This window comes from Salmo salar, unplaced genomic scaffold (assembly GCF_905237065.1).
Source record: "Salmo salar unplaced genomic scaffold, Ssal_v3.1, whole genome shotgun sequence".
NCBI classification, from domain to species: domain Eukaryota; kingdom Metazoa; phylum Chordata; class Actinopteri; order Salmoniformes; family Salmonidae; genus Salmo; species Salmo salar.
The window spans coordinates 44,303-59,665 of record NW_025550708.1 but is presented as its reverse complement, the minus strand read 5'-3'; the positions used below and the strand labels follow the sequence as shown (position 1 = coordinate 59,665).

Genomic DNA, 15,363 nt, shown 5'->3' with positions numbered 1-15,363 from the left:
AATTAGAGAGAAATGGGTAAATGTGCAACAAAAAAAAACACACAGCTCATCAGGAGTAAGCTGACACAGAGGCAGTTAACCCCACCGTTCACTTATTATCACTCTATGACATGAGTCAAGAGAAGAGAAAACTTGCGAGGATTTCAAGCGCAGACTCTATTTTCTAGTGAACAGACTGTTTTAACGGTATCCATTATTTTCGAGTAACAAAGAATTAGATGTCTAAAGTCTACTGTCTTCCAGATAGCTCTTAGATCTCTTATCTTTCATCAACCATGCAGCACCTGAACTCCTCCAACACCTCCAGCATGGACCCCACCTCCCTGGATTTAGGCCCCCTGATTTCAAACATCGTCCTGGGGCTGTGCTGTGTGCTGGGCCTCCCTGGTTAACATAGCTGTTCTTGTGGTCACACTGCACAGCTTGTCCCAACACCCCAACTTTACCGTGTGCCTCATGCTGAACCTGGCATCCTCCGTTATCTTGTACATGGCCAATACCTGTGTGGAACTGTACTCTACTGCCTGGCTGGACTCTGAGCGGTTCACCAGCAAGCTGTCTGTATCGCCTGTACTTTCTATGTATCCATAGGGTAGCCTAGATTTGTTCCTTTGGTGATCCAACCCCATTCAAGCTTGACCTTCATTGAAGTCAAATCCAACATTCCATTGCTTCTCATATTTCCCATACATGAATAAATAGATTTTGTTTTAATTAATAAAAAATATGTTTTATTTATCTTACAGTATGCTACATAGAGGCTACTTCTGCTCTCATTCAGACCGAGCTCCAAGTTCCATAAAGTGTTAAACTACCTCATCACACTTGTTAAGTTGCCTCATTCTATGTCAAAATCTTGACAGGTATTTTAGCATTGAGCACAATGGAAAAACATATTAGATCTATGCAACAACATTTCTGCCTAAATAGATCAATAAAAGCAGGCATTTCATCCCTTACACCACTCTGATGCCCAACATGGGTTCAACTATGTCCATTTCAAGAAGTGAGACAGCTTGTCAACATAGCCAAACAAAATGTTTCTGGACCAAAGTAAGATAGAACTTATGATATGTCAGATGTAACACATTTGGTACACGGACAAACAACTTTATCCCACCTAAAGGATCATGCCTTTTGGTTCAAAACAAGAAAAAGGCTAAATCCTCAATATTGATACGGTAAACCATATATTCAACACTATAGGCTATATTCCTACATGAATGAGAAGCCCTCAACACCTTTGATATGAGATATTACTGACATGATTGTGTCAGTCCTCCCTCCTCCCTCTGCCACCTATCTTTAGTCCCCAGTGTAGATTTAAGGATGACAATACATGAGATCGACATGATACTGTAGTTTAAAACATATTTTGAAAATATAAACAGTTTTTTGGGGTTACGATAGGGTGATAAAACCATGAGCTGATGAACAGCCCAATAATGCTTGAAAACGGTGCTGACTAATTGAAAGTAAACTGTTTAAAAAGAATGACAGAAAGTTGCACACTACATATGCTCCCAACAACTGAATGGTTATATTGAGTATGTGACTTTCTTTTTATAAGGTTCTGGGGATCTTTATAACACCCACTCTACCCGTCACTCAAACTGCCATTACACACTGTGGTCAGAGGGGGAGACAGAGATAAACTACTGTCCACATGAAAAGGTTTGAAGGACATAATTCAGAGGCAGCAATTCTATTGTTAAGCTTCATTTATCTTCTCCTGGGACTGACAACCACTGTTAAGGGACATCAAACTAGGCCCCATTCAAGAAATAGTTGTTACAATGTGTGGTTTGTCTATGATTTTAGTTTTCTCAGATCTTTTATAGAGTAAGCATACTTTTTGGAAACTGCTGACTTATTTTATCTGTGTGTGTGTGTGTGTGTGTGTGTGTGTGTGTGTGTGTGTGCGCACGTCAACATTTGCATAAAAGATGAGACATTTGCAAAGCTGTGCTGCTTCATTGCTCCACGTACTTTTAAACCCCAGTGTTGATCAGTGACTGTTCACTCCTTTCAGAGCTACTGACACGCAGCACAATGATGATGTCACTGATTCTACTGCTGTGGACACTGGGGCTCCTTGTTCAGGGTGAGAACACTTTGACTAACTTTGTTTGGATTCAGAGTTATACTTCATTCGTTAATTTAACATGACAGAATTTTTTGTAACATTTAGCTTGATAGGCTATGCTTTATAATATCAATGTTGTTGTGATAACCTTACTGATCAGCCTTTCTTCACTTTTTGTTTTATTTTTCAGAATCATCAGCAGATATAATTCTGACTCAGTCTCCTAAATCTCAGTCTGTTCGCCTGGGAGAGACTGTCTCTATCAGCTGTACAGCCAGTTCAAGTACTAGTAATAATCTCCACTGGTACCTGCAGAAACCTGGAGAAGCTCCTAAACTCCTGGTTTATTCTGCTACAAACCGTCAGTCTGGGATTCCAGGTCGTTTCAGTGGGAGTGGATCTGGTAGTTCATATACTCATTACACTCTGACCATCGTGGAGTCCAGGCTGAAGATGCAGGAGATTACTACTGTCAGCAGAGTAACAGTTATCCGTTCACACAGTGTTAGAGCGTCGTACAAAAACCTCCCTTAGCTAAAGAGGAACTGCTCTGACTCAACAGCTGCAGAGCTACAGAGTCTCCGTATTCTAAAGTATTCAAAATACCAAATAATCTAAATATGACACTACAATAATGTAATTTGTTAGACTTGTCTATGGACTATGATACTGTACATATCTCTCAATATATTCTGCAACAAAATGTTACATTTTTGTTTAACACACTGGGACCACTAAGGATACAGAGCTGTGGAAAATGTTTTCTTTTGAAAGACATGTTGAACAAAATTCAGAATAGGTTTAGATTTTTTTTTCACGCTTTGATTTATCTTGATATTGTAAGAAGCACTCATTTCATTATACAACAGCATGAATATCGACCCTGTCCGAACCCAACTATTCATGCCCTGCTCAACTTCTATACCCCTCCAACCTTGAAAGAGTCAATACAGTCATATTGATTCCATTCAAGAAGTACTACTTTAATAGTATTACTTTTCATATGTCACAAATGAATGTAGTCCACATACTGTATACAAAGCCATAAAAAGACTGTGAATTCCCCGATTTGAACGTTATGCAAAGTCCAGTGTAAAGTCTGCTTCCCCAGCCCATGTTCAGTTCTTTAGTCAGACACACAGATGCCCCAGTCCCAGAGGATTTGAGGCTGAGGGATTGTGACCTCTGGTGGGGTTGAAACTCAGATTTACATGGGCAGGGTGACCACAACACTCCCAGAATAGAGAGCAGTACCATGGCCAGATGTTCACCTGTTCACAGAGAGTTCCATTGAGCTTGGAGCACATGGCTTCAGTATTGGTAACATCTAGAGTCATACATTTAGAGAGTTAGGCCAACTTTTAGAGTTTGTAATATTGTTCTAATTCTAGACATTCAGTTACACAGCATTGTTGTAATGTTAATGGGGAGCTACTATGTCTGCCACAGAATGTTGAAGTGTCATGTAAATACATCATAATGCAGAAACCTCAATGTCCTCTCTAATACATGGCTCTGGTAACATCATAAAGTCTGGGGAGTCTAGAGAACATGGCTTCAGTATTAGTATCACTGTAGATATCCTTTGGACTGGTACCAAATCAGCCAAACATTCATTGAGAGAGGTTGATTGAGTAAAATGTATTAGGAAAATAACTTTCCAGGGTAGAGATTCGACATTCCTTATAAAATGCAATAAATCAAAAAGACCTCAATGTCTAATGGTAAAACTCATTAAATAATGATATCCAGGCAAACCATTTAAAATATTAAATGTCTTTATTATCTCAACATGTCAGAACCAACAGCCTTACAGTAATAAGGTTCAGAACACATGTGATATGAAAGCCAAGCAGATCTATTTGACATCAGAATCAGACATATATTCTGGTGTTTGTTCCACTATGCTAAAAGCTCCAGCTGGAGGAAGGATTCCCACACAGGATCCAGCCCAGCATTAGACCAGTGTGCTGGTATTGCTGGAACAGTAAGAAGGAGAGGTGCAGAGTAAAAACAGTGGAGTCAGAGGGGGAGCTCATTAATCAGAACACTGGTCTCTCCTCAGTGTCTCAGAGAGTGGAGACTGGGAGCCCTGGGTGGCCTCACAGACCACAGAGCCCACCTTCTTCCACTGGTCGACAGGGAGGGTCAGGGTGCTGCTCCAGCTGTAGTGGCCGTCCTTCTCCAGGACCCCGGGCTCCCGGTCACCTCCCAGGTGTTACTGCTGCTGCTACCGTCCACCTTCCAACTCAGCTTCCAGTCTGAGGGGAAGCCCTTGTTGGCCAGGCACATGAGAGTGGCCTTCCCCTGCTGCAGCTCCACACTGGAGGGGGCAGGATTGTCAGGATGGGACGAACATCACCTAGGAGACAGGTGGGAAGTTATGGAGAGGGGAAATGTCAATCACCACACTGATACGACAATAATGATGCAGCAGTTTAACATCTTAGCTGTAAATGAAGGCTTTGTCCATCAGTAGGTTTCTGTTCCTCAAACAAACAGACAGCTGGTTTATCAGTCTTTATGTCACTCTTTCACTTCCCTTTGAGTAGCTACTGAAGCATATTATAACTACAGAGAGATGACTGAAAATACATTAATAAACTATCTTACATTTTTTACTATTTAAAATTTGAAATATGTTAGCATACTTCCCTTATTATAATGGTATAAACTCCTGTGAATCAAACTGCATTTCATTATTAATTAGTATGATTGTTTTGAAGAACGTTCAACAGAATGTATGAACAATTCTTAAACGATGAATTTATTTAAAATCGGTTGATAAAATGCCTGTGCTGAGGAAGTAAATTCCAGTTGACTGTAAACATCTAACAATATTATACATTTAATTAAAAGTTTTCATTTAAATTAATGAATTATAGTTGTGTAATTTACAAGACATTCTATCACAAACTGAAAATAAAAACATATTGATACGAACAGCAGAACAGCCCGACTTCGCAAGACAGCAAGACTTTTCAACAGATAGCAAATATCAAATAACATAGCATATAAAATAGCAAATGAGATCAAATAAGAATACAAAATAGGAAAATTATAGCAAAACTAAGCAATACTTTGCTGCTGAATGCTGAAGGAGTAAATGTAAGTTGAATATAACCATCTTACAACAATTATATTCACTTAAAGACACATTACAATATAATGAATACTGATATGATTTATGAGACAGGGTCTTTTAACCAACAATAATAGCTTAATATTTGAGGTCCAACGAAAAGGTATATTCAGCTATTCACACAAATTGTGACTCATGATCATGCATAGTATGCATTTTTAATCTTAGTTTCTTGTCTCATAAGATGCGCAATACATCTTTATGCAAGGTCAGAACATTTTCTTTATTAGATGTGGGTAAACTTACTTCCAATATCCAGTCTAGTGCCTCCACCAAAAGTTAACCACAGTGATACAATCTCATTCAGCGGCCGTACAAAAACCTCTGACACTATAGAGACACTGCTTTTGCTCTTTGTAAAACTACATTTATCTAAACCACTCTGATTTGAACAGTATCCCTGTTCCAAATGAATACACACTGTATAACCTTGTTTGATATATTACATCTTGAATAGGCATTTTAATTTAACTATATTTACATCTAAGGAAAATAAATGCAACAAAAATTCTCCAAACATAAATATACATATTGTTAAGAAAAAGTATTAGCTTTTGATATCAGAGGTCAAGATCTAGAACTGAATACTTACTGCCAACACTCAGTTTGGTCCCTCCACCAAAAGTCCACCACTGTGATAGAGTCTGATTGACTGGCTGTTCAAAAACCTCCAGACAGACACAGAGGGGAATGGTAACAGAGGCATGGAACTGATCACTGAATTCTGCATTGTAACTGATGCCCCCTACTGGTACACTCTGGAACTCCAGTAGACTGGACACATTCATGTTCCCCATTAAACTTCCAACAGTATGAAAACTGCTGTGGATTATGTTGATATACAGTCACTTCAGAAAGTATTCACAGCCATTACTTTTTCAAGAAATTTAAGATTTGAGATTTTGTTTTACTGGCAAGCACACAATACCCCATAATATCAAAGTGGAATTATGTTTTTATAATTGTTTTACTAATTAATATAAAATGAAGAGCTGAAATGTGTTGAGTCAATAAGTATTCAACCCCTTTGTTATGGCAAGTCTAAATAAGTTCAGGAGTACAAATGGGTTTAACAAGTCACATAATACGTTTCATTGACTCGCTCCTTGTGCATTAATAGTGTTAAACATGATTTTTAAACAACTACCTCATCTCTGTACCCCACACATACAATTATCTGTAAGGTCCCTCAGTCGAGGAGTGAATTTCAAACACAGATTTAACCAGAAAGACCAGTGAGGTTTTCCAATGTCTCGCAAAGAAGGGCAACTATTGGTAGATGGGTAAAAATAAAAAAGAAGACATTGTATATCGCTTTGACCGTAGTGAAGTTATTAACTACACTTTGGATAGTATTTTTTTTTTCTCCAGGTAAATGAAACGGAATAGAGCTAAGCACAAACAAAATCCTAGAAGAAAACCAGTTTCAGTCTGCTTTCCAACAGACACTGGGAGACAAATTCATCTTTCAGCAGGAAAATAACCTAAAACACAAGGCCAAATATATCAAATCAAATCAAAGTTTATTTGTCACGTGCGCTGAATACAGCAGGTGTAGACCTTACAGTGAAATGCTTACTTACAGGCTCTAACCAATAGTGCAAAAAAGGTATTAGGTGAACAATAGGTAGGTAAAGAAATAAAACAACAGTAAAAGACAGGCTATATACAGTAGTGAGGCTACTGTATAGCAGTAGCGTAAAAGAGGGGTTGGCGGGTGGTGGGATGGACACAATGCAGATAGCCGAGTTAGCCACTGTGCGGGAGCACTGGTATACACTGGAGTTTCTTGCCAAGTTGACTGAATGTTTCTGAGTGGCCTACATGTAGTTACAGTTTGGACTTAAATCTGATTGAAAATCTATGGCAAGACTTGAAAATGGCTGTCGAGCTATGATCAACAACCAACTTGACAGAGCTTGAAGAATTTGTGAAAGAATAATGTGCACATATTGTAAAATCCAGGGGTGCAAAACTCTTAAAGACTTACCCATAAAGACACACAGCTGTAATCACTGCCAAAGGCCAAAGGCATGTATTGACTCAGTGATGTAAATACTTATGCAATCAAGATAAGAGCGTTTGCTAAACGTGTCTGCTAAATGACTAAATGTAATATTCATTTTGTATTTTTCATAAATGTTTTACAAATGTTAGAATTCTTCCTCCATTTTGACATTACAGTATTTTGTGTAGATCAAGGACCAAAATGACAATACATTTTTTTTATACCACTGCACTGTTGAATACATGTTTCTAATTGGCTTGAAGGGCATTCTAGAGCTTGCATTATTTAATTGATTATGCCCGAGAAGCCGGTGTTTGGAGGATATATTGTCACCGGTGTTGTTAGGCCCGAGGCGATGTCGAGGGCTGGCAAACTGTGCCAATATATCCTCCAAACATGGGCTTCGAGGGCATTATCACTTTTATACAATGGGTTACCAACATTTATTCATGCTATTTCATCCTTCCATGAGATTTAGTCCTGACAAAAATCTGAGGTTCGTTCTATTGGTTCGGTTGCCAGAGACGCGACCCAGTCGTTCAGTCTTTTTGTTCTCTATCTATGGACCCAACCCAGTCGTTCGTACTAAATGTTCCATTGCAATACTGGCTGGCAACATACTTATTCCTTGCATGCTAGCTAGCCTACTACGGCTAACTTACAGTCGTGTCAAACAGTGCAGCCAGAATAACAACAATAGCTGCATTTGCATTTGTTTAAACTGTTTTTTAGTGACATTTATTTGGATACCTCCATAACAATGAGGTGCGATATTGCCTGGCCTAGAAAATGTGCTGACTCATCAGGACACTGTTGTTCAGAGGAGCAAGCCAACAACACACCTAACACAATCACTTCAAACTGAAGCTGGAAAGACTGCAAACTAGCCACATTTTGTTGAACCTTTTTCAATTGACATTTCTTTGTATATATCCATAAAAATGATGCCAGCTGATCCATGATTTAGACTGGCTGAGAAACACTTCCTGTCTGTCTCGTCCCGACACGTCCATTACTATGGGACAGCTGGAGATCGAATTTGAATATTGAAACAATGTTGCACATTTTGAAGAGACAGACAGCAAGGTTTATACAAATCTCTGCTTTTGAAAATGAAATGTTAGTCTGAAACAAATGTGAGACAAAGCCTAGATACTTTTTATAGGGGTTATCAAGTTTATAAATTGGCTGGCTGGGCTGATGAGACAATGGTTTGAGCAGTCAGGTGGAACAGAGTAAATAGGCATTTTAATATCATAGATTTTGCTGGTGGTAACTCGTGGAATAGAAACCGTCTGGAATGCGGTTTTACCCAATCAGCATTCAGGATTGGACCCACCTGTTGTATAATTCCCTTTAAAAACTATGTGGTTCGAGTTCTGTGTGCTGATTGGCTGACAGCCAGCCAGGCCGTATACCACAGGTATGACAAAACATGCATTTTACGGCTCTCATTATGTTGCTAACCAGTTTCTAATAGCAATAAGGCACCTCAGGGGTTTGCGGTATATTGACAATATACCAAAGCTAAGGGCTGTATCCGCGTTGCGTCGCGTTGCGTCGTGCTTAAGAACTGCCCTTTAGCCTTGGTAAATTGGCCATATACCACACCCCGTCTTGCCTTATTGCTTAAATAATGCACGGTGAATCAGCACGGTAGAATTCAATGGCTGTAGTTAATTCTTACATGTTCTATTGAGCTACTTTTGAAAGCAAAAGTTGAATTAAAAACATTATTGGCATTGTTTTATTCAATTTTCATAATAGCAAGCTAAGACTGATGGTTTGGTTTGCTGGTTTGTTTGCTTGGTTACCAAGCCAACTTTTGGAGCTATCTAGAAATCTACATCAGTGGATGTTAAACACATTTCTGCCTGCAAATTAACACATTTCTAGCGACAAATGTGTTGAATTATAGTCACGGTATAAAAGGGATAATCAATTCGGGCTCTCTGTGTTCTGTGGAAAATAATACAACTCAGTGGAAGGTAGCGTAAATTCCACTCTGCTGTATGAGACATGAGCCGTGAAGACAGTTCTTATTGTACAGAAACCAGAGTTTGGCCCCTAAGACAAGGTTCCTCTCATCATTATCCATACCCAAGCCATCTCTCCCTGGTACCTTACATTAAACAAACACCAACTCGTTCTATGAAATGCATGCTGTAGGTTTTATCACTTCCCAGAATAGAATTGATATGATTGAATTCACTCTTTCAGGGTTTGTAGGGCATGAATAGTTGGGATGTTGGATTTGGACAAGGTCAACATTCATGCTATTGTGTACTGAAAAAGGTTCTCCGTACAAGATGAAGATAAATCATAGCTTTTAAAAACTATTCTGAATTTTGTTCAACATGTCCTTCAAAAGAAAGCATTTTCCACAGCTCTGTATCCTTAGTGGTCCCAGTGTGTTAACACATTTTGTTGCAGAATATATTGAGAGATATGTACAATATCATAGTCTATTGACAAGTCTAACCAAATACATTATTCTATTGTAGTGTCATATTTAGATTATTTGGTGTTTTGAATACTTTAGAATACAGGAGACTCTGTAGCTCTGCAGCTGTTGAGTCAGAGCAGTTCCTCTTTAGCTGAGGGAGGTTTTTGTACGACGTTCCAACACCGTGTGAACGGAAAGCTGTTACGCTGCTGACAGTAGTAATCTCCTGCATCTTCTTTCTGGACTCCAGTGATGGTCAGAGTGAATTGAGAACCAGATCCACTCCCACTGAAACGACCTGGAATCCCAGACTGACGGTTTGTAGCATCATAAACCAGGAGATTAGGAGCTTCTCCAGGTTTCTGCAAGTACCATTGGATATAAATACTAATATATGAACTGGCTGTACAGCTGATAGAGACAGTCTCTCCTGGACTAACAGACTGAGATTTAGGAGACTGAGTCAGAATTATATCTGCTGATGATTCTGAAAAATAAACAAAAGGAAAGAAAGGTTGATTAGTAAGGTTATCACAACAACAAGCATATCGTAAAGCATAGCCTATCAAGCTAAATCCGTATTTAATCTGTCATGTTAAATTAACAAATGAAGTGCAACTCTGAAGCCAAACCCTTAATGAATCACAGTTGTCAAAGTGTCTCTCACCCTGAACAAGGAGCCCCAGTGTCCACAACAGTAGAATCAGTGACATCATCATTGTGCTGCGTGTCAGTGGCTCTGAAAGGAGTGAACAGTCACTGATCAACACTGAGGTTATAAAAGTATGTGGAGCAATGAGGCAGGACATATATGCAAAGCTCGATCTTTATGCAAATACACGCACCGCGCACATACACACAGATAAATGAAGTCAGCAGTTTCCAAAGGTAGGCCTAGTGTATATCACATTTGAGGATACGAAAATCATAAACAAACCACACATTATAACAACTATATCTTAAATGAGGACTAGTTTGACCCGCCTACATAGTAGTTTATGTCCCTCAACAGTGGTTGTCAGTCCCAGGAGAAGGTCAATTAAGCTGAACAGTAGAATTACTGCTTTGGGGCTCCCGAGGGGTGCAGCGGTCTAAGGCACTGCATGTCAGTGCAAGAGGGGTCACTACAGTCAATGATTCGATTCCATGCTGTATCACATCCGGCCGTGATTGGGAGTCCCATTGGGTGTCTCACAGTTGGTTCAGCGTTGTACGGCTTTGTCTGGGGTATGCCGTCATTGTAAATAAGAATTTGTTCTTAACTGACTTGCCTAGTTAAATAAAGGTTAAATAAAACATTTAAAAAAATAAAACATTCTACTGCATATCCTTCAAAGCTTCTCATGGTGGACAGTAGTGGAGCTCTGTCGCCCTCCTCAGACCACAGTGTGTAATGGCAGTCTGTGTATGTGTAGAGTGGGTGTTTTACTGTCGCACTCTCTATATACCCATTCAATTGTTGGGAGCACATCTAGTGTGTGCAACTTTTCTTGTTTATTTTCATAGGGTTTACTTTCCGTTAGTCAGCACCTCAACAAAGGTTTTTGTGTCAGCTCATGCTTTTTACCCTCCAATCATAACCCCCCATAAAAACAACAACATTATTATAGTTATAAACTATGTTTTAAACTACAGAATCATGTCGATCTCATGGACTGTCAATCCTTACATCTACACTGGGGACTAAAGATAGGAGGGAGGACTGACACAGTCATATCAGTCATACCTCATTTTAGAGGAGTTTGGTATTTTAATAGCTGTTGCAAAAGCAGCAGCTACTCTTCCTGGTGTTCACACAAAACATGAAACATGACATAATACAGAACATTAATAGACAAGAACAGCTCAAAGACAGAACTACATCAACAATCTGGTATGTGTGTGTGTGTGTGTGTGTGTGTGTTCAGAGCTCTGTGTAAGTTGACTTAGCAAACAATTTGGAATTTTCAACACATGAATGTTTCTTATAAAAAGAAGAAGTGATGCAGCCAGTCTCTCCTCAACTCTTAGCCAAGAGAGACTGGCATGTATAGTATATACAGTGCCTTCGGAAAGTATTCAGACCCCTTGACTTTGTACATATTTTGTTACGTTACAGCCTTCTTCTAAAATTGTTTAAATATGCTTTTTTTCTCAGCAATCTACACACAGTACCCCATGATGACAAAGTGTGTGGTGCTGCAGACTTCCCAATTGAGGCGTCGACAGTGCTGCTGTGCCACAGGAGCGCAGCAGCACATGTTGTCCGGAGCTTTACGTTTATCAACAGCTGCCTGGACCCCTTCTTGTACGTCTTCATCTCACAAAGGAGGCCAAGTAATCGTCTGAGACCAGGATGCAGGTACTCCAAAAACAAAATATACATTTTTAAGGTGTTTTGGCTTGGTTTTTAGAGCAGCCAAATAGGGGTCCATCACCCCTGCTATTTTTCCCTCAACAAAACCCTCATTTTGGGTTGCTGACTTTGGGTCTTCATAGCCTGTACTTTCTAGGTATCCATATGGTAGCCAAGATTTGTTCCTTTGGTGACCTATCACCCTTTAAGGTTGTCCTCCATTGGTGAAATTCATATTCTATTGCTTCTCAGCTCTCCCATACATAAATAAATAGATTTGGTTTTCATGAATAAATATCTGTTTTATTTATCTTAAAGTAGGCTACAGGTAGGCTACATCTGCTTTGGTTCGGACGAGCTTCAACTTCCCATAAAGTGTTGGACAATTTCATCATAGAATGTGCCTCATTCTATGTCAAGATCTCGACAGGTACATGATCAGTGAGCACAATGGAAAAACACACTAGAAAAACAACCACACTACTGTACGCAACAACATTTCTGCCTAAATAGATCAATAAAAACATGACTTTCAAACCTTACACCACTCTAATGCCCAACATGGGTTCAAGCATGTCCGTTTCAGTCTAGGCCACAACAAGAAGTGAGACAACTTGCCAACACTGCCAAACAACATTACCATATACTGTATTTCCTGATCTAACAACACCTGGTACACGGACAAACAACTTTATCCCACCCAAAGGATCATGCCTTTCGGTTCAAAATTAGAAAAAGGCTAAATCCTCAATATTGATACTGTAAGCCTTGTATTAAAGACTATAGGCTAAATTTCTTTATGAAAGAGAAGCCCTCAACACCTTTTGATATGATATGACTCTATCAGTCCTCCCTCTGCCTCCTATCTTTAGTCCCCAGTGTAGATGCAAGGATTGACAATACATGAGATCGACATGATACTGTAGTTTTAAACATATATTGAAACTATATATTTTTTTCCCGTTGATTATGATACGGTGCGCACACCCCAAAATGTTTTGTAGAGGTGCTGACTGTACAAAGTAAACTGTATAAAAAGAAAGAATGAAAGTTGCACACTACATATGCTCCCAACAACTGAATGGGTATATGGAGTGTGTGACTTTCTTTTATAGAGCTTGAACTTATAGTAAAACACCAGGTCTACACATCACACAAACTGCCATTACACAGTCTGGTCAGAGGAGAGAGACAGAGCTCCACTACTGTCCGACTTGAGAAGGTTTGAAACACGTCGAGGCAGCAATTCTACTGTTAAACTTAATTTACCTTCTCCTGGGACATAAACCACTGTTGAGGGACATAAACCACTGTGTAAGTGGGTCAAAATAGGCCTCATTTAATGAGAGGAAGAGCTAGGGACTGACATTTCTGTGGCAGACTGGGAAGATAGCTTGGAGTATATCCACACCTGCTCCATTAACTCCAGACATCGTCTCATACAAGTCAAGGTATTACACAGATTACACTATTCCAAAACCAAACTGCATAGGATATTTCCTGATACATCCCCTATGTGTGATAAATGTCATGCTGTGAAGGGTCCACTACTCCACTGCTTTGCCCTATGCTCTAACTTTTATGGTTGTTGGTGTGGAATTTTTAGGATCCTCTCTGAAGTTCTGGAGACTTCAATAGACCCAGACCCGCTTCTGATCATTCTGGGAGTGTCAGAAACCGTAAACAGATTAACCAACCCCCAAAACAACTAGTCTCTTAAAGCCTCATTTCAGCAAAAAAAATGTATCTTGTTGTTTTGGAAAAGGAAGGAAGTTCCCTCTACCAAATTATGGCTCAGCGAATTGGCAAACACTGTACACTTAGAAAGAATTAGATATATTCTGAACAATAAATTATCAACATTTGATCAAATCTGGCAGCCTTTCCTCTCTTACTTGGACCAGTCGGCGCTGGGAATTTGTACATTTTAACGCACTCTCAATTGTAATATTTTTATCTACCTTTGGGCAGCATGTGCTGGCCCCGCCACCCGAGCAGTCGGGAGGTGAATAGGGGGGGTGACATCTACCCTTTTTCTTTCTACCTGTCCTTGTTCTGTATGTCGTGTTTTGTATTATTTGTTTTGTACCCAGAACTGTGGGTCTTGTTGTTTCTGTCTGCTCTTTTATGTTTAGATAAGAATTGTATACCTGTCTTTTATACCTATACACCATTCTTGTGTGTGTTCAACCAAAAAAAATTGAACGAAAAATAGGCCTCATTTAAGATATAGTTGTTACATTGTGAGATTTAAGATTTCAGTATTCTCAAATACAATACACAGTAGGCCTACTTCTGGAAACTGTTGACATCATTTATCTGGGTGTCTACACAAGCACAGTGTGTGTATTTGCGTAAAATATGAAAGTTTTGCATATCTGTCCTGCCTCATTGCTCCACATACGTTTAAACCCCAGTGTTGATCAGTGACTGTTCACTCCTTTCAGAGCTACTGACACGCAGCACAATGATGATGTCACTGATTCTACTGCTGGGGACACTGGGGCTCCTTGTTCAGGGTGAGATACACTTTGACCAACTTTGATTAATGATGAGTTTGGCTTCAGAAATACACTTCATTCGTTAATTTAACACGACATAATTTTTTAAAACATGTTAACATTTAGCTTGATAGGCTATACTTTAAAAAATCATTGTTGTTGTGATAACCTTACTAAACAACCTTTCTTTACTTTTGTTTATTTTTCAGAATCATCAGCAAACTTAATTCTGACTCAGTCTCCTAAATCTCAGTCTGTTCGTCCAGGAAAAACTGTCTCTATCAGCTGTACAGCCAGTTCAAGCGTTAGTAATTATCTCCACTGGTACCTGCAGAAACCTGGAGAAGCTCCTAAACTCCTGGTTTATTCTGCTACAAACCGTCAGTCTGGGATTCCAGGTCGTTTCAGTGGGAGTGGATCTGGTAGTTCATATACTCATTACACTCTGACCATCAGTGGAGTCCAGGCTGAAGATGCAGGAGATTACTACTGTCAGCAGGGTGCCAGCTTTCCTTTCACACAGTGTTAGAGCGTCGTACAAAACCTCCTTCAGCTAAAGAGGAACTGCTCTGACTCAACAGCTGCAGAGCTACAGAGTCTCCTGTATTCTAAAGTATGCTAAACTCCAAATAATCAAATATGACACTACAATAGAATAATGTACTTGGTTAGACTTGTCAATAGACTATGATATTGTACATATCTCTCAATATATTCTGCAACAAAATGTGTTAACACACTGGGACCACTAAGGATACAGAGCTGTGGAAAATGCTTTCTTTTGAAGGATATGTTGAACAAAATTCAGAATAGGTTTAGATTTTTTTCACGCTTTGATTTATCTT

At 39.4% G+C, this 15,363-nt stretch overlaps 1 pseudogene and 2 gene segments (V, D, J or C); 2 read left to right on the top strand and 1 right to left on the bottom strand.

The window, feature by feature from the left end:
* The first annotated feature begins 1,984 nt into the window (after window positions 1-1,984).
* LOC123739882 (immunoglobulin kappa variable 3D-15-like) lies at window positions 1,985-2,637 on the top strand. The segment is given in 2 exon segments: window positions 1,985-2,104; window positions 2,277-2,637. Coding segments are annotated over 2 exon segments (396 nt in total).
* Window positions 2,638-3,846: 1,209 nt separating this feature from the next.
* Window positions 3,847-10,465, bottom strand: LOC123739883 (Ig kappa chain V region Mem5-like; annotated as a pseudogene).
* Window positions 10,466-14,443: 3,978 nt separating this feature from the next.
* On the top strand, window positions 14,444-15,055 carry LOC123739878 (immunoglobulin kappa variable 3-11-like). The segment is given in 2 exon segments: window positions 14,444-14,536; window positions 14,728-15,055. Coding segments are annotated over 2 exon segments (372 nt in total).
* Window positions 15,056-15,363: the final 308 nt, after the last annotated feature.